Source organism: Harpegnathos saltator, unplaced genomic scaffold, assembly GCF_003227715.2.
Source record: "Harpegnathos saltator strain DR-91 unplaced genomic scaffold, Hsal_v8.6 scaffold789, whole genome shotgun sequence".
NCBI lineage: Eukaryota > Metazoa > Arthropoda > Insecta > Hymenoptera > Formicidae > Harpegnathos > Harpegnathos saltator.
The window spans coordinates 199,105-223,232 of NW_020230636.1; the positions used below are offsets into that span (position 1 = coordinate 199,105).

The window sequence follows — 24,128 nt, forward strand, 5'->3', positions numbered from 1 at the left end:
AGAGACGACCACTCAATTTCCCGCTCGGCAAATTCAAACTTTCAACTTTTGCCGTTTCTCCTAGATAGCCCGCATTCAAAATTTCATTCTCATTTTCAAGCTGTTCATTCTATAATATTTTCAACTCGACACTTGGACGTTCGTATCGTCATCGAATAGATTTAATAATATTAAGGAGGCTAAAGCTCCGCTACGAGATTCTCGTGTGCGCGTGGTTAATTTATATGCGACGTACAAATTATCTTTGATGCAGCAACAATTTGCAACTACTTAAGAAAGTTACACGTGATTAACGGGCATTGTTCGAAAGGCAAATTGGCTTGGGGTTAAGAGGCGGGGGCCGAAGGGCGGGGTTAGTGACTATCGCGAGTCACGCGATTCTGGGTTTCATTTTTGCGGAGACCCGACGAAATGTCGTCGCATGTGTTGCGCTACGCGACGCGCCGTGATCATGCGACCGCCGCAACGGAATCGTACTAGTTGTCACATACAAACAAGCGCGGCGCAGTTCTTGACGTAAAATACGTTTTTATTCGTCACGGAGAACCGCCGGGAAACAGGGACGAGCGCGAATGCGCGGTGATTTATACGCGCGCGTGGCACTGACACCGCGTGGTAATACCATCTGCCCCCTCCCTTCCCTTCCCTTTAATTAGCTTCCCATTTGCAAAAATTAAATGTCTGAATGTTGCGACGCCCAAGGTTATTTACGACGATCATCTTCCAATGCGAACAGCACGCTGCTGCGTAACCGCGTTCGATCGCACCTTCACCTCGAACGATTTTATATCATGTTATTCCTGTATAATACCCGCCTCTCTCTTTCTCTCTCTCTCTCTCTCTCTCTAAAATGTTTTTAATGAAATATACAAAAACTCTCTCGCGTATACGCGCTCTCGAAATATTCCGCGGGTGTGAATATATTCGACGCGCGTCGTAAACAACATATTGCATATTGATAACCGAGTCTATCTAAATGTTTAGTTGAAATCCCTGATTTTTAACTTTGCGTGTTTCCGTGCTGCGAGAGTATTTTTCTCTCTGCCTTGTTTCGATGCCGTTGGAATTAATCCAACACTGGCTGAGAGTGATTTCGCCTTGAAAAGAAACTTTTGTACGAGGGGGTTCGTTCGCGATTCTCTCGTCGATCGAACTTCTTTAGCCGAAGACGAACGAAGAAACGAACAAACAAACGAACGGACGACAGGCAGACGGTCGCGCGGAGTTTTGTCGTTAGCACAACGGAAAGACGTAATATACTTAGGCGGCTGAATGATACAGCGGATTCGGGTCCTCAGACGTACTTGAAGGCGAGACTCTCGCGTATAAGGATGCTTCTCGTGACCGCGACGCATCGACGGCCGCGATAACTCCTAGTGAAAATATTTTGTTCTCCATTGTTTTCCATTCGTGAGTCTTTCTCACGGCCTTTCCACGGCCGCGTAAGCCGAAATTCGTGGAGATTCGGGGCTGGCGGAATCGCGCTTTAATTAAAAAGCTCTCGTGGCCACGCGGAGGATGCTTCTCGTACGTCGATCACCCTCATCGGGCTCTCTCGCGGTTACAATTTTGAGTCACAGAGTCTCTCGGCGAGTACTCTTCCCGGGCAGGCGTGTCTTGTGCTAATCAGTTTGGAGACGTTGTCGTGTCGGTATTGTTATTATTATTTCCGTCGCTAATTATCGCGGTGCCTTCATTAAAATTAGCCGAGAGGATTGCGAGCCGGAAGTCGTACTTCTGAGTGAGTTCTTCGCTCGTAAGCGCCATTCGCGCGACTTTGGCTTTTTTGTTCTACAATATTCCTATCTAACAAATTAGATGTGGACTTTTTTTCTCCTTCCGCGAGATGTGCGCTGAATGAAATGTTCGCGCATACGAAATATCAATCGGTTTATCTCTCATGATCTCGCTGATAATAATTCCCGCAATTCCCCTCGCGATTCCCCATTGCTCGATCTCTTTTCAAAATCTCCTTTTAATACTGCCCGGCTTCAGTCAGTCTGAAAAATCCGCGCGCCGTTATCCGGCCCGAGCAAGACAGCCGCTTCAAAATCCCGTTACAAATCGGTGCACTTCATCCACGAGGATTCAATTGACGATATTACGGGATCGCTTTGTCGTGCTCGTCCACCGAGCCACTCCGGATCCAGTTAATAAAACGTCGCCGAAAAGATACGGGATATTTATCAGGGACGGCTACGACGATGGCGAAGTAATCTCGCGTTACTCACAAAAGAAGCGTTGTAAATTAAATGCGCTCTCTCTCCGAATCCGTATTAAGTTTCGCGTTGTGCGTCTGTAGCGTTGTCCGTCTAAGAAAGGATAGAAAGAAAGAAAGAAAGAAGGAGGGACACGATCACGAGGGGGGATCTAGAAGGCGAACAGGGAACGGTGGAGAACGGTGGAGTTTAGCCAAGTGTTACTTAATGCTGGCGAGATCGCACGAGTGCGCACAATCGCACGGCGTGTCGATCGGATAAGCCTCGTTGTTTCCGACGCCGCTTCGGTCGCATTCGATGATTGATAACGCGTAATAGGCGCGATGGCGCGCGATAAATGAAGCAATTTCCCAAGGATTTAACTCGTCTCAGTATTGGCAGTTTCAGAGGCGCCACCACCCTCCGTCCCTCCACCGAGCTCCTCGAGCTCCTCGAGCTCTCCTACCCGGGATCACCTCGGTGCCCGGCGAGGTACGAAAGATAGGTGCTTGTCGATCCCAGCGGTGAATTTTCTCGATGAAAAAAATCATCTCCGTCTTATCATGAGATATATAAATCGCTTGCCATGCAGGTCTCGGCGCGACGTGTCGATATTCTTCGTCGCGCCGTCGCAGTCGCTTGATGAACGTACCGCGGTCGCCGGGTGGAAATTATTTATAACGCGAGTTAACGCGAGTTTCATGGGGTTACTTATTACTCGTGCATGTGTGTGAGTGCGATGAGACGAGCAGATTTCATTCCGACGATGTCGTCTCTCCATTGCGCCGTGCGACGTCATCTTGTCAGCGACGCGAGCTCTCTCTCTCTCTCCCTCTCCCTCCCTCTCGTCCCGAATCACTTCGATCGTTCGACGTCTTGGATCCGTCGGCTGTCGGTTAATCATCGTGATCTCGTCGGGACGGCGCGGCGGTCGCACACAACGGAATGAATGTTAAACGACGAAACGACGAAACTCGCGGCGATCGAGAAAGAGAAAGAGGAATCTCGCATATCGGATGATTACGACGGCGGTCGTTTCAATTGGCTCGGTCTGCGCTTCTATTACATTTCGTCCGTTACAGCAACGCGCCGTTATAGCATTGGCCCCTCCTCGTTCCCGTGCGAAATTGTAATTCCTCTTTCACGGGGCGCGCGCGAAACAGGAAGTTTGCAGCGAGTACAAATTTGTCCTTTCGCGAATGCGCCCGTTTTCACGCTGTGCATCATTCACGTGCCGTGTGTACACTCGCGCTCTGTGTGTACACTCACATGGGAAATTCGCACAAATGTGTCGCGCGTACACACCCGAGATAGCTCACCGGCGCCGCCGAATTAGACTGCTTGTTCATTGACAGGCTCATCCTCACTTCCGGTAACTCTCGCTGCTGCTAATTAATGCTTATGTGTACTCGTATCCGAGGACCGTCATCACGAGATCGATAATTTGACTAATTTGCTGATTATACGGGTTAGCTTTGACATTGATGCTTGCCCGTTAATTTCCGCGGTGCGCGAACTTTGAGAGAGGGAGGGTAAAAGAGTGAATGCGAATGTGTGACACAGAGAGAGGGAGAGAGAGAGAGAGAGAGAGAGAGAGAGAGAGAGATTGGGAAAAAAGTTCCAGATGCAAATTAAATTTAAACCCCGTTATTTTAAGCTTCGCGCAGCGCGAAAGTTCTAATTGACAATTAGCCGTGCAGAAAAGATATATAGGATGACAGTTCGCGCGTAGACATTTCTCTCGTTTTAGAACGTGCTTAGAACTCCATAATGACAATCATCGATCTTGCTTTCGTATCGATCGCTCCGTCATGCACAAAATGACCGTCCACAAACGGCTATCGGATTCTCTATTCGTAGATGACGAAATATCGCATATCCCTCTCTTTCTCTTCCTCTTCTTCCTAAATCGTTCCTCTCTCCCGGAACAATTTTGTCCCATAAAATGACACAAGGAACGTACTCGGACGTCCTTTGCAGGACGACTCTACCCTACGTATCTACTCGTACCTCCTAACGATTCCTTTGATGTTCCCCAAGCACATGCGGGTATCCGTCGGCTGCGCGAATAAACGAAAATTGTCAGAAGGGGGCGGCGAGGAAACGACGAGCGAGCGAGCACCACCTCTCCTCCTCCGTGTTTCCCGATACGCAAAACGCACCGTTGAAGAAATTTCGTTTTCACCGGTCGGTTTTACGTCCCTCACCGTTGTTGCTGCAACCGGCGCTTTATACCGGCGCGCCAGCTTTCGCATATTGGATAACGCTGTTGTGTATTATGCGCGCACAGCTTGACGCACCGCGTGCACGTCGTTAGCGTGACTAGTCGGACGAATGCGAGGGCCGACTGTATAGCAGCTATTCGAGGAAATATCGTCCCGGAGAGAGAGTAACGTCCTTAAAATCTAATAATTAATTAGTAAGCACGCGCTCTCTCGCTCGCGCCGTCGCGAATCTATCGCTGCATGTGCGAAACTGCGGTTGATATACATCGCATCAGCAAGTTTCGCGGAACGTTATGATATCGGTGCCAAGATAATTATTCACGTTGATGGAACATCGCGTTCATCGCGTCTATCTAGTGGCAGTTACTGTAATTTACGATGGCTTTTAAGAGCCGACGTGCACGCGCGCGCGCGGGAGCGAATTGAAAATGTTCCGTTCTTGCTTCTCGATCGCGTCGTCGTGATTCGCCGAGATGGTAACGAAGTGTCTCCCTCTCTCTCTCTCTCTCTCTCTCTCTCTCTCCCTTTCAAGGGCAAGATGCGATTTCACCTTGACGCCCAGACTGGACGTTATACTCGGTAAATGTTATGTGCGGTGTCTTCTTATTTCTCATACGCTGCACACATCAATAGGCGTCTATTAACCGCGTTATATGCTCGCGTCGTGAAATAAATTAGATTTCGAGTACCGCGGATAAACTGCCGCCGCGCGGTGTCCGGGCGACGGAATTTATAGCCGCGAGCCTCTTAAAGGTGCCACGTTCTACGTTATTAATGACTGGTTTGTGTTTAATGCGCGCCGATCGCGCTCCTGCACGTACTCTTTATAGCGCGCGACCGTGCCGATAAAAGATGAAAATACTATTGGTCGGCCATTGATCTCTCTCTCTCTCTCTCTCTCTCTCTCTCTCTCTCTCTCTCGCGAGCATTGGTATAGCTTCTGCGTTGGCAGAACGCGGATTTTTTTTTCACCAGACTCTCAGACTCGCAGAACGAAAAGATTCGATCGACGAGTCATTTATGGACAACAGTGTTGCAAAAAATTTTACGTGATTTTTATCGAACGTATCGCGGAATGTACTAATAATTGGCTGTTTCTAATCTCCACGAAGCGAAGCAATCTCCACGCTTGCAAGTGACTGAAATCACAATCTGAAATCTGTAACATTAATTTGTAATTTTAACAAGACGCGTATATCCTCCCTTTTCCAAAGCTCGCTTTTCCCGAAAGCTCGCCCACCGCTTTCAAAGCAGACGACGCTCAATTAACGAAGTCAATCACGGTATCAAGACGTCGCCGTAAAATCTATCCGGAGCGTCGCGTATCCTGGCGAAGGCACTCGCCGTCCTCTCCAGCCAGACATCCCGTCTCGCCATTAAACGCAACGCCGACGATTCGTCCGGAATGAAACAGTCGCCCCGACATCCTAATTAGAATCGCGAATCCTCGAGCATGAACAAAGCACTCACGTGCTGCCACGCCAGACGCGCCATGGATATCGGCGTTCCGGCCGGAATTAAAATCCGCGGCGTACTAATTAACGTAGATCGGATGTAATTACCGATGCCGAAGCCGAGTATCATTCTTGGCGCTTCGCGTCTCGAGTGTTTCGCGAGAATGGCGCGGCGGGAATCCGCGGACTCGTATCCGCATGCATACATACACGCTCTCTCTCTCTCTCTCTCTCTCCCCCTCTTCTCTCTTGCCCCCCCCCTCCCTCTCTGTCTCCTTTTGTACGTGTGCGATTCTCGACTATCCACTTGGCGCACGCCTCGGGCAGCGGCGGTCTTGCGCTTCTCGCGGTATAGAGACGCGCGGCGTACGAGAGGCGTACGTTAGAAAAAGGTTGATACGAGATAGCTCCAGAGGATAGAAACGTTAAACTGTTGATAGAAGATATCTCGGCGGGATAAAGTTGTATATGCGCGGTTGCGTGAGAATTTCTCTCTCTCTCTCTCTCTCTCTCTCTCTCTCTCGCGCGCGCGCGCGCTCTTTCTCTCTGTCGCCGAGATATCGAATATTCCATCCCCGCGAAACCGGCGTGCCATTACTTTGCATTTTGTCGTATCTCGCAGCGGCAGTCTCGTCACGTGATACATCGGAAAGAGAATCTGATAGGACGAATAAAATAGAATAAAATACAATGCTTCTCGCATGGATATCCCGCGGCTAAGCTCCAGCGCGGGAAGTAGCGATACAAGAAGTTAGCATATACATTACGTATAGATGTACGCGGTGTTGAATACGAGGCAGAAAATAAAAGCATGCGCGCGCGTACATTCACACACGCACGCACACACACACACACATGCATGCATGCATGCATGCATGCATGCATGAAGCTATTCGAAAGACCGCAGTACAGTGGAAGAGTATTTGCCGCGCGTGTACGTGTGTAAAATACGAGTTCTCAAAATGTCAAAAGGCGCGATCTGTTGGCGAAGTCGTGAGAGATTCATTCGTTTTTCCGGCACGTCCGACTTGTTCTTTCACCGCTCGACTTTTCCGTGCCGGGCCTTCGGCTGCTGCAACTCGTCCGCTTTCTCATGTAACTTTTCGCTCGAACGTAATGGCATACACAGTCCGCGTGCTGATTACTTCGCCGAGAAGTCGTCGTCGCCGCGCCCGGCGACTCCGTCATCCGGCGTTCTATCAATTCAGACTTGCGAGAGCGCGCGGTTTACCTAACGACGACGGTGATGCGCGAGGCGCACCGCCGAGTTTCCCGTTATCCATAGCGCGACGACTTTGCGCGTTCCTATCGCAATATTAATGGGATGTTGTTTCTGCCGGTAACGAGAAACTATGAGACAGGACGCCGTAAGTAAACATAATTCTCGCTTGTGACTCACACGGCGCAGGCACGCAAGCGGGCTTTCGTTTCGGATGCGCGATGAGGAGAGAGTTACATATGTACATTCCGGAGACGCGTGTGCGACTGATATTTCAAGTGTCAAGTTTGCTACATACGGATTCTCTCCTCCGGCGGTGTGTGCACGTTTAGGGCTTATATCCATTCCGGGCTGGCGCGAGCGCGCCGAAGTAATAAGCCCGTTGCTCTCGTTGTAAAACGCGAAACGCGAGAAGCGAGATCCATTAATAATCCCCAAGAATGATAAAGCGCCGACTGTAATAGTTTTAATAGCTCTGTGAAGCAAGTCAAATAAAGCAAAGAGAGCTTGACGAAAGTGTGTCACGAGAGGCGAGTGATAAAAAACGGAAGTAACAATAACCGGTCGAGAAGCCTGCGGCGGGTTAATCCGATAGCCGATTTGCGAAAATGAAAGAACAGTGCACCGATAGAGAAATATATAGTTCGTGGAACCTGCAAAATATAGTAGAATAAACACAAATATGTAGTCAATGATTGTCTTAAATAATTGTTTAGTTACTTTCACCACACATGTGGTAATTTCTCGTTCACAAATGTAGTGAGATTTAATATTCATATAGTTACATCTCAGTTATCATTTAGCAAATATTCTGGCTAATATTGACTATATAAAAGAGTTACTTTACCTACCATTTTATATTTGTATCCATACAATAATTTTAGTTTAACTTACTATAATTCTTAGTAAAAATATTATATAGTTGGTTATATACTACGCCTATATCGCAATTATTACCGATAGATTATGGTAATACTTACTATAAATTGATTATATTTCGGACTATAATTTAGTTACTACATCATTATAGTTCCAAATATCATAGACTCTTCTCTCAGTGAGTCTGTATGGAGGATGCATTCGCATTCGAAGATTCAGCAAATCAACGAGTAATTAGTTTCGCCTCGAGTTTTGTCCGTACAAGTCACCGAGCTATGCGCCGTGAAACGATACATTTTTCGTCCTGTGCGTACGTCCTGTCGGATACGCGACGTTCCAATGGCTTCGCGATAACTCGTTTACTCCGGTATCCTTGATAATCTCCCGCGACGTCGCCTAACGGGACCTCCAAAGTGGCCAGGAAAGATTAGAATCATTAGCCGCAATACGCAGGATGCTGGAAGGTAGTTTGTCGCCTATACTGGCACTTCCTGTAAGTACGTTTAATCCTATTATCGGCTAACGATTGTGGACGGTCATAGTTGTCTTAACTTGTCTAATTATCGGTGCCCAACTTGTTGCTCGCAAACTGAGCGGAACAATAGTTGCTCAACAAGGTGCGGCTAGTTATCAAAGTTTACTAGGATTCCGCCTTTGAGGGTCCAATTAGTCGGCAAACTATGCAAATTTCAGGTACTTACCTACCGCGCGGGTGTAGCTCCAAGTCCGATTACAACGAATTAGACGCGAGCCAAGTGGTGTCCGGTTTTATTTAATGCTACACTCGTACACTTCGAACGTAACGCATGGCCGTGTTTGAGTTGTCGACAGAGCTCGAAGCGACGATGCAATTTTTCTCGAGACCAATCTGCCACTTTTCGCTTTTGGTTTTAAACAAAAGTTCACTATCTTATCGATCTTTATAAAGTTTCCAAACTTGTACCTTTTTAAATGAAATGTAAATTTGCCACGAAGAGAGAGCATTTAGCGTCTCAAACGAGCGGAGCCTGGATTCTCTTTCCCTTCCTCGCGTTCACTGTATCGCGAGATCGTGTTGAACAGCCCGACTGTTATCATCATCGCAGAAGGCGATACACGCAATTATCAGATATTAGCTGCCATGGCAGCCCGTAACCGTAACGATCGGGATGCTTTTGTTGCGCCGCGCCGCGGAGAATGTAGTTATTTAGGGTGGTACGTACTACGCGGCGAGCTTACGCAGAAGACTCGTGATTTACGAGAACCGTCTCTCTACCAGTGGACTCTAATATAGAAATAGATGAACCGATTGCGCGCGCGGCTCTCTGCCTCGCGGTAAGGGGGAGCGCAAGCGGAGAGAAGAAAGAAAGGGGGAGACGCCGGTTTGATCTCTCTCGCCTTGGGTGCGAAGCAATAATCTCACGGAGCACGCAGCTATGCACGCAGTGCCAATAGCGATATCTCCGTTGATTCATTAGCGTGGACAGTAATTAAGGTTGTTATGGGCGTGCGAGAGGCGCGAAAGAGTCTCCGTGTCAAGTATAAGCGATCGCTTTGGCCGATCGCGTTCGATAACGCCGGGACCGGTTGCCGGCGATGTCGATTGCGATTTATAGCGGCACCGCGGCGCCCTCTCTGTAATAAATCCCGCTTGAGAAATACAGTGAAAATGTGACTCGATTACATTATTAAAATTATGCCGATGAATCGCGCGCGCGCGCGCGATTAGATCGACACGGAATATAACGGTACACGCGAGATAAGCGCGCCTCCTCTCACATCGACGACTTGATATCGGCCCGGAATTCATAGCCCCTTGTAATTTGTGAATATTCGTGCGTGTGGACGAAATAATATGCGCAGGTCGCGCGCGCGACATCACTGTGTGTGTATGCACGTTAATAACAGCGCCGCGGGTAAATGTTCGTTCAGCGAAACACGTCGCATTGCCGAGGTCTCGAGGTTGACGATTCCTCGAGAGACGAGAGACGTGAAACGTCGCTGTATTTCGCTGTATTCATAAATCGAAATGCTCCGTGAAAAAAGGAACGGGGCATTGAAGCGATCCGCGAGGAGCGTTAAAGGCAGCACGTTACCTGCGCGAGGAAAACGATAATGCGTCGCGCGCGCCACGTGTTTGCAAAAGTCGATAAAACGAGACGCTCGGAAATTCGGCTCATTCTTAGCCGATGAATGGCGCGCTTTTCGTAGCAAACGAGATGTAACGAGGCGAATACGATACAGACGTGACTGAATCCGCGCGCGCGTACTACATGAACACGAGAACGTGCGCGAGCACGAGGCCGGGGCCGGGGATTAGTAGAAACCCGGCGTGATTGCGCGGGAGACGCGACCCTAAAAGTTAAATTAGATCTCACCCTCGGGGGGATGAAGAATTTGTTCGCGTGGACGACGCGAGCGACGGGCAAAGAAACTCGTCGAGTTATTACCGTCATAATCTAGCGCACTAAAAGTTCCCGCTGTCCCTCGAGGTACGAAATAAAGCCTTACGAATGGCCACGTACATGCCGCAACGGTCCGAACGGGATTCTCGGAGGGTGCATTTACATACCATACTAAATGCTTTTTATCGTATTTCCTCCGCCGGTGAATCCGCCGGTGATCGTCGGTCGCGATCGTCCTTTACGACACGCGCACTCGGCCGAGCGACCGCCGCCGTGCACCACCTGGCGGGGGTGCAGTTTCCCCAGCTACGAAAGCGTCGAAGAAAGCAGAAGAGCCCGACCGGCGACGAGACGGGGCTGTGAACGCGCGAGCGAGACGATCCGACGACGGTCAATTAACGCGCTAGATAATAAAATCGCGCGCGAGACCTTTCATTATCTCCAATTAACGGCACGGCGTAGCGAGCCAGGCTACGATCGTTAATTGCACAGAGGAGAGACACAATGAGCGTATTCTTCGCCCGGCGCGACCGGCGCGTAAAATGTCCACTTGCAATTTAGCTTAATTTAACAAGTCGCATAATGACCGCGATCGTTAAGGTATCCCTCCCCGTATCGTTCGGCCGTTGACATCTAATGACTTTGCGAATTATTCAAGCGAGAGCTTGATTTTCGGCGCGCCATCGTTGCTGTCGTCGTCTTCTCTCGCTCTTGCAAGTTTCGTCATTATTTTCGCCGCGTCGTTGGGAGCTCTCCTCCTCCTCAGGGATTATCCCTTTCGTCTCGGGTAATGTGAAAAACATCGACAACGCTGCCGGCGCGGCGCGGTGCCTCGCTAATAATGTGACTGCCGCGGATTCGCGTCGGACCGATCGATCGATCGATCGATCGATCGATCGATCGATCGACGATGCGTGAGGACGCGCTGTGTGACACGACGATGCGTCCGACGACGCTCAACGTCGGCGGGAAGTGTCGAGGGATTAACGATCGTCACGCCGCGTCGTACTGGCCGCGCCGCTCTCCCGCCGAGAGATGGTTACACGCGCGCGTTTTCCGGAGTTTCCACAATTACGAGCAACGGCGAGTAGGAAGATAGTTAAATAAGAGGATCTTCCCGAGTAACGGCAGATAACCAAAGCACAAAGTTTGCGAGCTTCGCGGAGTTACTAGCAGCGGACGCGAAGTCGTCCGTCACTCGGAACTTCCTCCCGCTAATGGCCCCGCGTGCGAGGGGGTGGTGTCACGGGGAAGGGGAGGGGAGGGGGTTTGGTCTCGCGTACTTATGAAATGACATCGTAACGCTTAGCGTCGAGCGGAGCTCGTTAATCGAGCAAGAAGCGTCTAATTATTCCATTTGCGCGGAACAGTGCGCGGCCGCAAGAACGAACGGGGCGCGCTGTCGGCGTCTTCGTCTTGCGCGATTCGTTTTGCATTGTTTGGAGCAATTGCATTGTTTAGAGCAATTGCTCGGCATTGTTGGGCCGCTCGTCCGACCGGCGCGATTTGTTTCTCTAATTAATTTGGATGTGTACGGTGCCGCGCGTGTAGGACGGTAGTCGCGCACGCGAGGCACGTAGCCGCGGGACTTTTGCAATATATACCGTTACCGTCGCACCATCGCACCGTAGAGCGCGAGAAGCGAGCGGAAAAACACGCTCGCTCGCTTGCGAATCGATAGACTGAAATATCCCCGACGTGTCGAACGGAGTGCGGCGGCAAATCTCTCGGAGACGGAATTGCCATGTTTGAAGATGTGAAAGACGTCAAAGACGAGAACGAAGATCTCGCTTGCTCGGATTTTTCCGTAGAAATCCATTCGACGACGATCTAAGGTTCATCCCGGCACAATGTGTTAATTGTTGAGCAATCCGTCCTCCGAAGATAAATAAGACTGGAAGTAAAACCGTGTGTCGTCTCAATGTTGTTTCTTCAATGAATCGAAAGTATCGACGCCCGACGCGCAATCGAGGAGATTTCGGCTGCACGCTAAAGATACGATGATTTCATTAATCGCTCACGCGTTAATTGCGCGTTAACGAATTGATTTTTCTCACTTCGCTGCATCTTTAATTAAAATTCCAGCACGTAACGTGCACGCGCATGCATGCGCGTCGTTTCGATCGAAAGATTACGGAGTACGCGTTTACCTTAATTAAGCACTTACCGTTCGCCGTTCGGCGCAGCTGCTTCTTCGCCTGCTCGGAGGGATGATCGGGCCACGGAATCGGAAGTTTACCGAGGCGTGCGCAATTTCGCCGGGAAAATGAATTACACGCGACACGTGGACGCGTCTCGTTTGAATCTTCCATCGTTTATTTCTATTCACAGTCAATAAATTAACACTTATCGCTGGAAACCATACGAGAACCGAGAGACGATAAGAATTATGTGTGTTGATTCGTGTGTGTGTGTGTGTGTGTGTGTGTGTGTGTGTGTGTGTGTGTGAACGTGTATGTGTGTGTATGGAGAGGGGGGGAGGGGGCTGTGTATGTCGATGATCATCTATAAACCCCGCAATTAACTAATAAATACAAAATCAGCTTATAAAAAGGTTCGGCGACGCGCGCTAATCGCGCCCGCGATCGCCGTGCTCTCTTCTAGAATCTGCATTGTCGCTTCGTTTTATTCCTTTCCTCTTTTTCCCTCGTTACTTTATGTACATTATATATCCTGTCGTTTGTTAACCACGCGAGAAAAATGGACTAGACCGCTACGTAAACGCTGGATTTCCTTCGCTAGCGACTCGGCGACCCATGTGAGCGCTGCCGCGCTTCCACGGGCTCCCTCGATCGACTCGAGTCAATTTATTTACCGATCGCTTCGCCGCCGTCTCGAAAAGCGCGCAAGAGCTCTCTGACGACGGCAATAGGCCTTCTTCCTCCGACAAACGACTCGGCTCCTATTTCTCCTCCTCTTCCTCCTTTTCCTTTTCCTCCTGCTCTCTCACTCTCTCCTCTCTCCTCTCTCTCTCTCTCTCTCTCTCTCTCTCTCTCTCTCTCTCTCTCTCTCTCTCTCTCTCTTCGCTCTCTCGAAAGGTTCGCTTAAATTATCTATTGCGATTACTGCGCCTTGGGTCTACGATTAGAATGAATTTACTTTACACCGAATGCTGCGTAATTTTTTCCCGAGCTAATAAAATCACTATCGTGTCTATATCCATACTCTCATAAACTCGTTCACTAATTTTTCAACATTGCGTCCTCACGCTCGCACTCTCTCTCTCTCTCTCTCTCTCTCTCTCTTTCTTTCTCTCACACGCATACGCACACACGCATACCCGAGCTTCAATCTCGACATCTCGCATTCTCCCCCACGCGCCGTGTCGCCCTTTCTCTTTCGTAATAATCGCTTCATTCGTCCACTACAAGTATTAATTATTCTCGATGGAACGGATAAAGTAGCAGACGTCATCGAGATCGACGTAATCATTTAGCGCGTACGTCTTCTCCCGGCATCCTTCTCAGGATCGTCGCGAATCGTCGTCGATCAGAAGAGAAACAAAAGTAAAGAAAAAGAGAAAAGAAAAAGCGGTCCACTGTGGCGTGTGGGACCGTATGCGTGGGGCGGCACGCGACTCGACGAATTTCTCGCTGTCTCGAAGCTCGCGAGAAAGCTCTCGATCCCGGCGCGAAATCACGCAGCGCGGGTTTCCGCGTTCGAGCGTGTCGCGTTGATCGACCTCCACGTCGATGGAAGCAACTCGCGACTCTCGAACTTGTCTCGAACTAACCGTAGCCGACCTGCGGACCGATCGGCTCCTCGGCGTCCCTCTCCGTCTTCCTCCTCCGTGATGCGCGATTATAAGCGCGCGCGCTCGCGCGATCTTACCTTACGTAGATGACGACGTGGTGTAAAAGGTGTACATGTATGTATGGTACGCGTGATACGCTTGTCGCTTTCGATGGGCGATGACGTCGCGATGAACGCATCTCGGAGACGGCGAAAGTGCGTCTCCAGAGTCTCGGCGAGCTCCGTCGTCCGCGTTCCATCGTATCGCTCGTCTTTCTTTTATTCGCGTCAGCCGCAGGTCCGAAGGGACTTTGCCGGGCGAGATTGCGGACGATCGTAATCGGCACGTGACTTTAGCGTTTACCGTACCCGGTGATACGACACCGCGGAGAGTCTTGAATATTATTAACCGCTTCCGCGCGGCTACCCGCCGATTCGCTCTCGATTATTCGTTGGGCTGTTCGCACGCTCCTCCACGTGTCTCTTATAATTAACCATAACAACGCACCTCGCTTCGCGTTGGGAATTGTCTCTCGTAACAATGAAAACTTATCATCTACGGTTTATTATTATCCATCGGGCTCTCTCCTCGACTTTGCCCATGTCTGTTCCCGCAACCCTTTTCCTTCCCGATTGCGCCCCCGCGTCTCGTAAATTCACCTACGTAAATTTACACTATACAAGAGATGTACATAAGATCCAACGGTACCTTTTATATATACATATACATACATACATACATACATACATACATATATATATATATATATATATATATATATATACACACACACGTACATACATACATACATACATACATACATCATACATACATACATACATATATATATATATATCGTGCATATGTATAATCTAATCTTAAGTTTTGGCAAACGGGCAAGATCAATACAAAACATCTTTAAGTCCTACGCGTATAATTTCTATATACATACAAAATCTCTATAACTTTCAACACGTTCCTCTTCCGCGCGGCGTGGTCAATATACACATGTACAGGTTTTACCATCGTGTCGAAAAGTTGACAAAGTCACATCCGACGATGGGGATTGTCGATCGTAATAGTAGTAGTAGTAGTAGTAGTAGTAGTAGTAGTAGTAGTAGTAGTAGTAGTAGTAGTAGTAGTAGCAGTAGTAGTAGCAGTAGTAGTAGTAGTAATAGTAGTAGTAGTAGTAAAAGCAAAGTACGAGTGACGATGTGTGACGTTCCTTAATTTCCGTTTCCCTCTTTTCCTCTCCTCTTTAATCGGCTGCGGGGAGTTTCTCTCCCCGCAGGGATTACGCGCCTCCTCTCGCTGTTAACCACGTAGGAAATTATGCGAACGGCGGAAAAAGTAAGGAAAAAGGCGGCGATACTCTGCTCCCGGTCGATTCTCGTCGGCGTTCTCGTGTGGACTGCATGGATCGGAATCGCGTAAATAAGCTAAGTAAGTAAAAAACGCTCGTAAGGCATCCTGTGATCCGAATGTAATCCGTCTGTATCACCGGATATAAGGTGGATTTTCGCGTATTCGCGCTACTAAGCGGAAAATCGTGCCGGGTGTCGTCGTGAGAGACAATTCATGACTGTCCCCGGCGATTCGTTCGCGCACGTTCCTCTGGCGATAAGATCGATCGAACGTGCAAAGAGTTTAAAGATACACGGGATATACAAGGATCGCCGTCCCCCCACACGCGAGAGAGACGGACGAGGACTCGATAGCGTTGGCAGTTTTTGACGAGCCGCTATCGCTCGTCGGAACGGACTATACACGATACTTCGCAGTGATTGATTAATGGCGGGGGGTCGTCGCGCTGACAAAGATGAAACCGACAGACAGATTAAATCGAACGCGAAATCAAAACTAACAGGCGCGCGTCTTCAATTATCTGTGTTCTTCCTTCTTCGTCTGCTCATTGATTTTTTCCTTTTTAATCTCGCGACAGGTATCGCGAGACAGATAAAATGCGCGAATCGTCGCGCGTCGCGTCGCGTCGCGTTCTTTTCTTCTTTCTTTCTTTCTACCTATTCGTTTTAATCGATCGTATATTGCTACCATATCACATACAGTATTCGCTTATTATTAATTACACGACTACGTAGGCGCGCGCGATGAGATCTCGCCGTTTCGAGTCGCTCGAGAGCGATCGGCCAAGTGTCGTAACATCGCGAGGATGATCGGCAGTGACGTGATTTTGCTGTCCGACCTCACTCCAAACTCGTCGAATGCGTCTCTCTCGTTGCGAGCCGAACACGAGTAAACGCGAAGAAGAAACTTCGCCTCGCTCTCCTCTGACCGTCTGTCTCCGTCTTTCTTTCCCCGGGGAGCCCTCGTTACAACTGTTGGAATTTCGCTCGTTTCGCGCGATTCTTGCCTCAGTTCTTCCCGCCGCCGCGTCCAAATATGCGAGATGCGGAATAACAAAATGTTCCCCCGACATTAATATCGGGCCGCGTCGAGAGATATTAGAATTTCCGTTCGCGTCGTTGCGAGCGCGCGTGCGCCGCCGCGCCGTCTTTCTCTCGCGCTCGTGACGAGAATGATCAAACGAAGCGAAATCCTCGGCACCCCTTCGACAACAATAACGGGAAATGAGATATTGCTTCTGCGCGCTCTGCTCGCGCCGAGCTGAAATGTGACGTTCGCGCGCGCGCGATACGAGCGGAGAATTATCGATAATTACCGACTACGTTTTCGCGATGGAAGAAACCGCCGCTGCACACCCGCCGGCGCCGTTCGACAGTCACGCCGCTGGGTCTTGAAAAATCCGCGCCATGAAATTCCCCAGGACAGGACAAAACGCGAGACCGCGTGTAGCAATCAGGCTCGAAGCAAGGTTGCTCCGTTGGCCGCTCCCGCGTTAATTACACACACTCGACTCCCTTACCTCCGTCCGCCTCGATCTCGTGCTCAGAATCGCGGCTGCCGCGACTCGTCGAATCGGCGGTCTGCCGCGGTCCCTCTCATTGGTAGCCCCCGTCGTTGGCCTGGCTGCCGCCCTTGCTGCCGCCTTGGGAGGTCGGCGACGCTCTGGTGAAGCTGCCGAAAGTCTTGGTAGGTGAGTCGGACGCGGTGCTGGCGGAGGCGAGCACCTTGTCGCGCGGCGGCGGCGCCGAGCTGATGCTGGACGAGCTGACGCCGGAGTCGCTGGATTTCTCGCTGAGGCAGCCCCGTTGGCTGAGGCCGGTGACGTTGCCGGTGGCCTCGAGACCCAGGTCACTGCTACCGCCCACCACGTACTTGACCATGCCGCCGAGTTTTTGGCCGCTCTCGCAAGCGTCCTCGATCACCACCGTCTCGCCGAAGTTGCCTCTCTTGGCGATGAAGCGCACGTTGCCGCTGCGCAGCAACGGCGACTTCTCGAATTGGCCCCCCTCCTTCTGGCTCGCGCTCGCGCCGCTGGTGATCGGTATGTTCGGATGGAAGTCGTCCTTGGCGTCCGCGAGGCCGGTCTCAGCGGCGGCTGCGCCGCCGGCGGCGTTCTTCGCGGCCGCCGACGTCGCGCCGTCCAGATTGTTCTCCCTCGACAGCTTCGTCGACGTGGTCGTTGATTCCGGGCTGATGGCCCGCCGACTGGTCGTATTCTTGTGCGCGTCGTAGCAGCCCGAGTCCCGCGGGAACTGGCGACGGTTAAAGGGAGAACAGTGGCCGGACGTCTGGCCAGAGGTTAATACCAGACGGCTGACCTCGTCGCCCTCTGAACTCGAGGCTAGGTCACCCTCGCTGCCCGCTGTAAGGACAGAAGGAAAAAGGACGCGTGTGTGTGCGTGCGTGCGTGAGAGATCCCGCTTGTGGCCGCTTCTCATCGTATAATACATAAATAATCTCTGATCAGCGCTGATCGCGCATACTTGCGCACACGTCGTAATGAGCGATGGGAGAATTTTGTGCTTTGCTTTAATTAATGTCGAAGTGAAATTGCTCGATATGATAAAAGCGCGCGTACCCTGGTCGGTAACAAACAACAATTAGCAGTGCTCACAAGGAACTTTTCCACGACGGCGCACGTGTTGTGTACGTCGGTATTTTGCGCGCACGTGCATTATTATTATTATATAATTGCATCGCATTATCTGCACGCGACGCTTTTCTCCACGGGGGGGAGGGGAGGGGGGAAGAAAAAAAGAACACGCCATAAATTTTTATCCCCCGGCGGGCGAGTAAAAACGGCTGCGCGCCGTCTAAAAATGAAGTTTCGCAACTTCTTATTTCTATTTCCGCGGCTCTCAAGGACGGCTCCGGCTGCGCCTCGGAGAGATTATTACGCTCTTAATTGTTCTTCGCGCCATAACGGAGGGAAGTGGGCTATTTACTTTCGTTCCGTTTCGGAGGGAAATTGCGGCGTACTTTTCCGAAGATACGCGGCCCCGCTCCGTGTGCTAATTGTAATAACCCGACACACGCGGCGAGACGAATAGCGACGACGATGAAAAGGGCGCTTGTGTGAAACGCGAATAATACATACATATGTAGCCGGTATATGCTCGGCATATACTCACACTGTAGATCGTGCAGTAGCTGCACGGCGGTGAGTATCTTGGCACGATGCTCGGGTTGATGTATACGCAAATAGTCCAGATCCGCCGCCTCTAACTCCCTGAAGAGCTCCAGATCCTCGTATCCGTTCAGCACAAAAACTGGAATATGTTCCTGCGCGAGCGTAACATTCATCTTTGAGATACTACTTCTGCCTTAACGGGGCCTTGAATAGTCCGCCGCTCGTGCGGATTTTCGTTAGCAGCGTCCGCCGCGCTTCGATCGGCAAACGTTAAATGCAAAAGCGCGCACCGAAAATGACGTAATTTTCCACCGTGGAAAACAAATTTTCAGCAGCATGCGGGCGGAATTTTGTTTTCGCTGTTGGATGCTTTTTTTTTCCACATTGTATATTATCCAAGTTAACAACTAGCGCGAGTTTACCGGCTAAAAAGTTCGGGACCGAGCGATTTAAGTGGATTCGTTACAACCAACGTTTAATACTTCATTGTAAATATTGTTTCATAAAATATACACCTGTGTGCGAGACACACGACGACAAACAAAATCAATCTGGCTTGTCGGAGACCTTTAATCCGCGCGTCGGCAACATTTTCCCCTGTTTTTTTTTCTTTTTTTTCTTTTTTTTTTTTTTATCGCGAAATGCGCAACTCGGCATGATGAAAGCGTGCTCAAATGTTTGCTCGGCGGGAAATCTCGGTAGGCTTGATTTTTTCAACGCGACAATCACGACGCGAGTTAATTTGAAGGACCTAAAATGCCGTGATTCGTTTTTTTTTTTTTTCTTTCACATGGTCAGCGCGATGGAACACTTGATGATGATCTCGCAAAGACCGTGCGCTGTCGTGTGAAACTTGAGCGGAGATCCCGCGAGTGATTAACCGGCGGAGAGAGAGATACTTTGAGTCCTCGATCGTCCGATATGTAAGTCGCGCGGAGAGTCGTTCCGGGCCTCAATTAAGTGTACAGCGGAACGTCGAAAAGGCGCGTACCGACGCGCGAATCTACGGCGCTCATTAAACGATCGATCATAGTGGCTTAATTAAGTGGCACGGCTTTTCGAATCGGAACCGACGTTTCCGGGACAGCGGCTCCTCCTCCTCCTCCTCCTCTCTCCCCATCATTTCGCCCCGTCTCCTCGCTCGATACTGCGCGGGCGAGACGCGCCTCTTGAACGTTCGACAATGAATCACGATCGAGCCTAATCTCTTGCCGAATCGCAATACTATACGGGACGTCCCACAATTACGTCGACAATTACGGGATACGCTTTCAACCGTGTGGATCCCACCGCGCATTGGTTTCTCTTTTCCTTTTCGCGGGCGAAAAGGAATCGAAGGCGATGAAAATCACAAACCTTTTTCATTCAGCATTCGACACAAAATGCAGTGAATTTGTGAGCGGTGAGCAAAATTTTCGTATCACGACGAGTGAAATAAAAATTCACCGAAAGATAACATCATTCATGTCCTGGAGAAACTTAATTAATCTCCTAAATACTTGATATCTCGGTTGTTAATAGCCTCAGTTACAAACCTTATTATTTTAATCTTTAAAATCCATGTTCAATGACCTCTCGGTGTAAATCTAATGTCGACGGTAAATCGGGAGGGGAGAATGGGAAGGGGAACGATCGGGGGAGAGAGAGAGAGAGAGAGAAAGAGAGGGGGGGAGAGAGAGAGAGAGAGAGCAAAGGAAGGAGCAGGGAATATATAGGTGCAGGTGAGGATAAAAATGAGCAAGGCGGAGGCAAGGAGCGATAAACGGAGGGAGAGAAAGAGACGAATAGGAAGGGGGAGGGGAGGGGGCGATCGAACAAAAAGGACTCGTCATGGTCTGCGGAACCTGCGAGTTGTATAAGGTATAAGTTGGAAAGCCGATGCGAGAATGGTCGTAGGGAGCGAGGGGGTGGAGGGTGTGAGGAGTGGAAGGGCGCAGTGGAGGGGAGGGAGGGGGGGGCGGGCGAAGGGATAAAGAGAGACGGTGGAAGGCGGCGCGACAGGGACACCGAATAAAGAAACGTATAAAAGCAGGTTCTCTACTTTGCATTCGACGCCATGCAAATGCGAATCAGTTTGTTCGAGCCGCGGCGAGATATTGCTCTCTACCTGAAGATTCATTCTCTGCAAGAGCTCTTGAACGGAACCCGGCTTCTGCCTGTATCTCTGACCCCACTTGCCCCGCTCCGGCTCTCCCCGCCTGGGCACCCTGTCGTTCAGTATCTCGACGTTTATGAACTTGAAGTGGCCTATCCTGTTGTGCACGACGCCCTTCCATAGGCCGCTCTTGTTCATCTGCACCACATCGATTACTTCCCCTTTCTGGAAACAGCGTTGCGCGACCGCGCGCGCGCGATCATTCGCGCGGGAAGACCTCGTGTGCTTGTCGCGCGGCCTGCGCGCGTCGTTAAATCGCCGCGATCGCCGATCGTTATCGAGATCCCTCCAATGAATAGAAAAATAAACAGACACAAAGAGCAAGAGAAGAAAGAAACGACCCGTGGAACACGCGAGAGCGAGAGAGAAACGAGATATCGTGGATTTCGACTTGAGAATTTCGATCTGAGTCGTTGATTAAGAATTCCGACAGTGAATAACCGAGCGCACACGCACGCGCGCACGCACACCGTTCCACGAAATCCGGCCGTATACACAATTTACACCCGTGATAAATCGCCACGTGGGCGCCGCCCACCGCCTACGTCGTCGTTTGACGCGCGGGGGATCTCGTTGCCGCGAAATTTCGCTCGTAAATCAATTATCGTGGAGAGACGTGAGGGGGTAGGGCAGGCGAACCTTGAACTTTAACGCGTCCTTGTCGTACGGACTGGGGGTATAGTCCACCAGCGCCCTCGCCCTGCAGAGGACAGGGCCGATGGACGTCGGGCTGATGGCGTCCCGGTCCTCGCAGGATATCGAGCTATGATTGCTTCCTGCGCGGACCAATGCCTGCGTGCTGGAGCCGCTTCCGCTCGGTAGGCTCTCGACGCTGCTCGCGCTGCACGGGAAGGCCTCCGAGGACGCGCGATCCTGGCGCAGCCTCGAGATCTTTCGTTGCACGTCGTGCCTCAAATTCCTCGCTCGACCGGCGATTCCCGCTCTGGCGTCGCCTTCCAGCAGCGCGCTGGCCTCTGACTGGAAATTTTAATTGAGTTTTGGAGAACATCGGTGGGAGGAAGGGGAGGGGGGAGCTGGCGGCAGCGGCGCGCACCGTGCCGGGAATACGTGCTCTCCCCGTCGAATGCACCGGCGGGTGAGAAAAGAGCGAGCGACTCTCGCGCGCCGGGGATCGCGTTAATTAAATCGAGGAGCTATATGAAATAAGGATCTCTCCTTCGTTGACCGAGTCATTTTCAATAATGCATTTATGACGTCCTGGAATGTCGTACGGTGGACGGAGCGATCCACGTGACGCGAAGAGTGCCCAGCTCTCGCTAAGAGAAGCGCTACACGTCCTTCTCGTGGTCGGTCTTGCAAAGTTTGATTATTAACGTTCAAATACAACATGGCCGCTCGGACGAATGATGGTGAGATCGAGCGCGGCTGGTTCGTGTGCATATCTCTCTCTCTCTCTCTATATATATATATATATTCCTCTATTTCTACTTTTCGCGGAATGTATTTGCAAGAAAACAGAATTTAAATATTTTTTCACACAACTCTTCAAGCTCCCGGAAGAATTAAAAGACGACGACAGCGAGTGTCAACGTTGAATTGATCCTCACGCGAATGGCATCTCCGTTTCTGATTTCCGATGCATGCAATCGTCGGTGGAGTGAGGCACTTTGATAGAGACGCATGATTCCCCCCCCCCTCTCTCTCTCTCTCTCTCTCTCTCTCGTCCCCGAGTTTGCGCGAATAGAGACCAACGTGTTGCGACCGTGTAATTTCGTAAGCGTGTTTGGAGGCAAGATGTCTTTCGCCTCCCATGTTAGCTCATATATTTTTCGCGACGCTGAAACACCACGCATGCACGCGCGCGCACACGCACACGCACACGCTGCGTTTAACGGAACGAAACGGACAAATGGTGCGAGAAGGAGCGTTAAACCGATACGCGCTCGGGATTAGAATCAGAGTCGAGCTCGGCAATTTCGCGCGCATCGATTGCCCTCCGATCCGTTATATGGAGAGCCGCGCGACTCTCCATATAACATTCATACGTTCCACTTGCATACGTGATAGCGGCCGGCCGATGTTACATTCGCGTTACGCTCAGCGAACGATGCAACGGCGCGTTAGTTCGGTAACGAACACGTTCATCAAGACTTACGATCAAAGTTCATAGATGCGACGAAAAATTGACAGCGTAACCGTGCGGATCCGATTGATTTATCGCGCGGATCGACGTTATACCGCGATCACGAACTGAACTGTGCTCGGTGTTCTGCAGGACAGCGACGGGAGAAAGAGGGAATACTCTCGGAAAGTCTCGACTAATTTGATAAATAAGCGGCAAATATTCCGCGATACCGCTTAACGCGCAAAGTTTACACTCGGGACTTACCTTGGCGCGACGAAGCGTGCAGGGACGAGAGGAAGAGGGAGAACGAGATCTCTCGCGGTATTTCCATCAATCGCGCGCGCACGGCTGCATTTTTCTCGGTTATCACATTGTTTGCTCGCGCCCTTCGCGTAATAATGATCGAGAGATCGCCGCCGTGCGTGCGAGTGCATGCGCGCGGAAACGACCGAGAGAGGAACGCAGCGGCGACAGGTAAAATAGAAACGGAACGTCCTCCCGACGGAGCAACGTTCTCGTGTGTCACGTACTGTGTGCACGGCGGCCGAGTGTTGATTCTCGAGTTCTTCTTGATCCTCGTAGTCGCTGCTCTGGCTCGGCGACAGTCCCTCCTCGCCGCTACTCCGGCTCTAAAACGTTGATACTCGCAGAGACGATTCTGGTGGCGCGGTAAAGGGAGAAGCGGACACTGTGATGGGTCTAAGTAAGCGCGCGCGGATGCTTTTAGATGATGAGAGTGACGGTTACGGGGGGAGGTATTGCCAGGCAATACCCCGAATATATATATATATATATATATATATATATATATATATATATATGCGACTCTGTGTCACCGATGGTAAAGACAGCGGGTGGGAGGCACAGAAATATGACGACACAGTACCCAATCTCCAAGATATTACACCGTACGTGTAAACGCGCGAGGGCTACCGCGGTGGTGATTCCTCGGGATTTCTAACGATCTCACGATCACACGCGAGTAGACGCGCGCATCCCCTGGAAACATGTAAGATCTTATATTCCTTTTTGTTGCCTGAAATTGTGTCCCGCGATAACCATTTTATCGAATATTCCCGTAATCCCGTATTCAGAATTCACACACGCTCGTCACTTGTCACCCGTTGCTTTCAGCGCGCCGCGCTCTCGTACGTTCACACCATGATGGAAAAATCGAATGAATTATGACGTATTTACTACTTTGCTCTTTTCTGTTCACTCTGTGATATATCAAAAGTTTCCCTTTACAAGATACCCATTTTGATCGTTGATTGTGGGCTCGTCGGAATATCGTTTGCGA

The 24,128-nt window shown here is 50.4% G+C and overlaps 1 protein-coding gene across 5 annotated transcripts in view; it reads right to left on the minus strand.

Annotated features, from left to right (window-relative positions):
* Nucleotides 1–16,168: 16,168 nt before the first annotated feature.
* LOC105181690 (SAM and SH3 domain-containing protein 1) overlaps nt 16,169–24,128 on the minus strand; it is a 388,936-nt gene continuing 380,976 nt past the window's right edge. For 4 of the 5 annotated variants that reach the window (XM_025306536.1, XM_025306535.1, XM_025306537.1 and 1 more), the window contains 5 exons: nt 23,359–23,457; nt 21,382–21,720; nt 20,695–20,907; nt 18,589–18,739; nt 16,169–17,819 (listed from right to left, as the gene is read on the minus strand). In XM_025306536.1, the coding sequence (XP_025162321.1) occupies nt 17,053–17,819; nt 18,589–18,739; nt 20,695–20,907; nt 21,382–21,720; nt 23,359–23,457 (1,569 nt within the window). In that variant the 3' untranslated portion in view covers nt 16,169–17,052. The remainder of the gene's footprint in view (nt 17,820–18,588; nt 18,740–20,694; nt 20,908–21,381; nt 21,721–23,358; nt 23,458–24,128) is intronic. The other variant, XM_011138643.2, reaches the window with a different exon arrangement.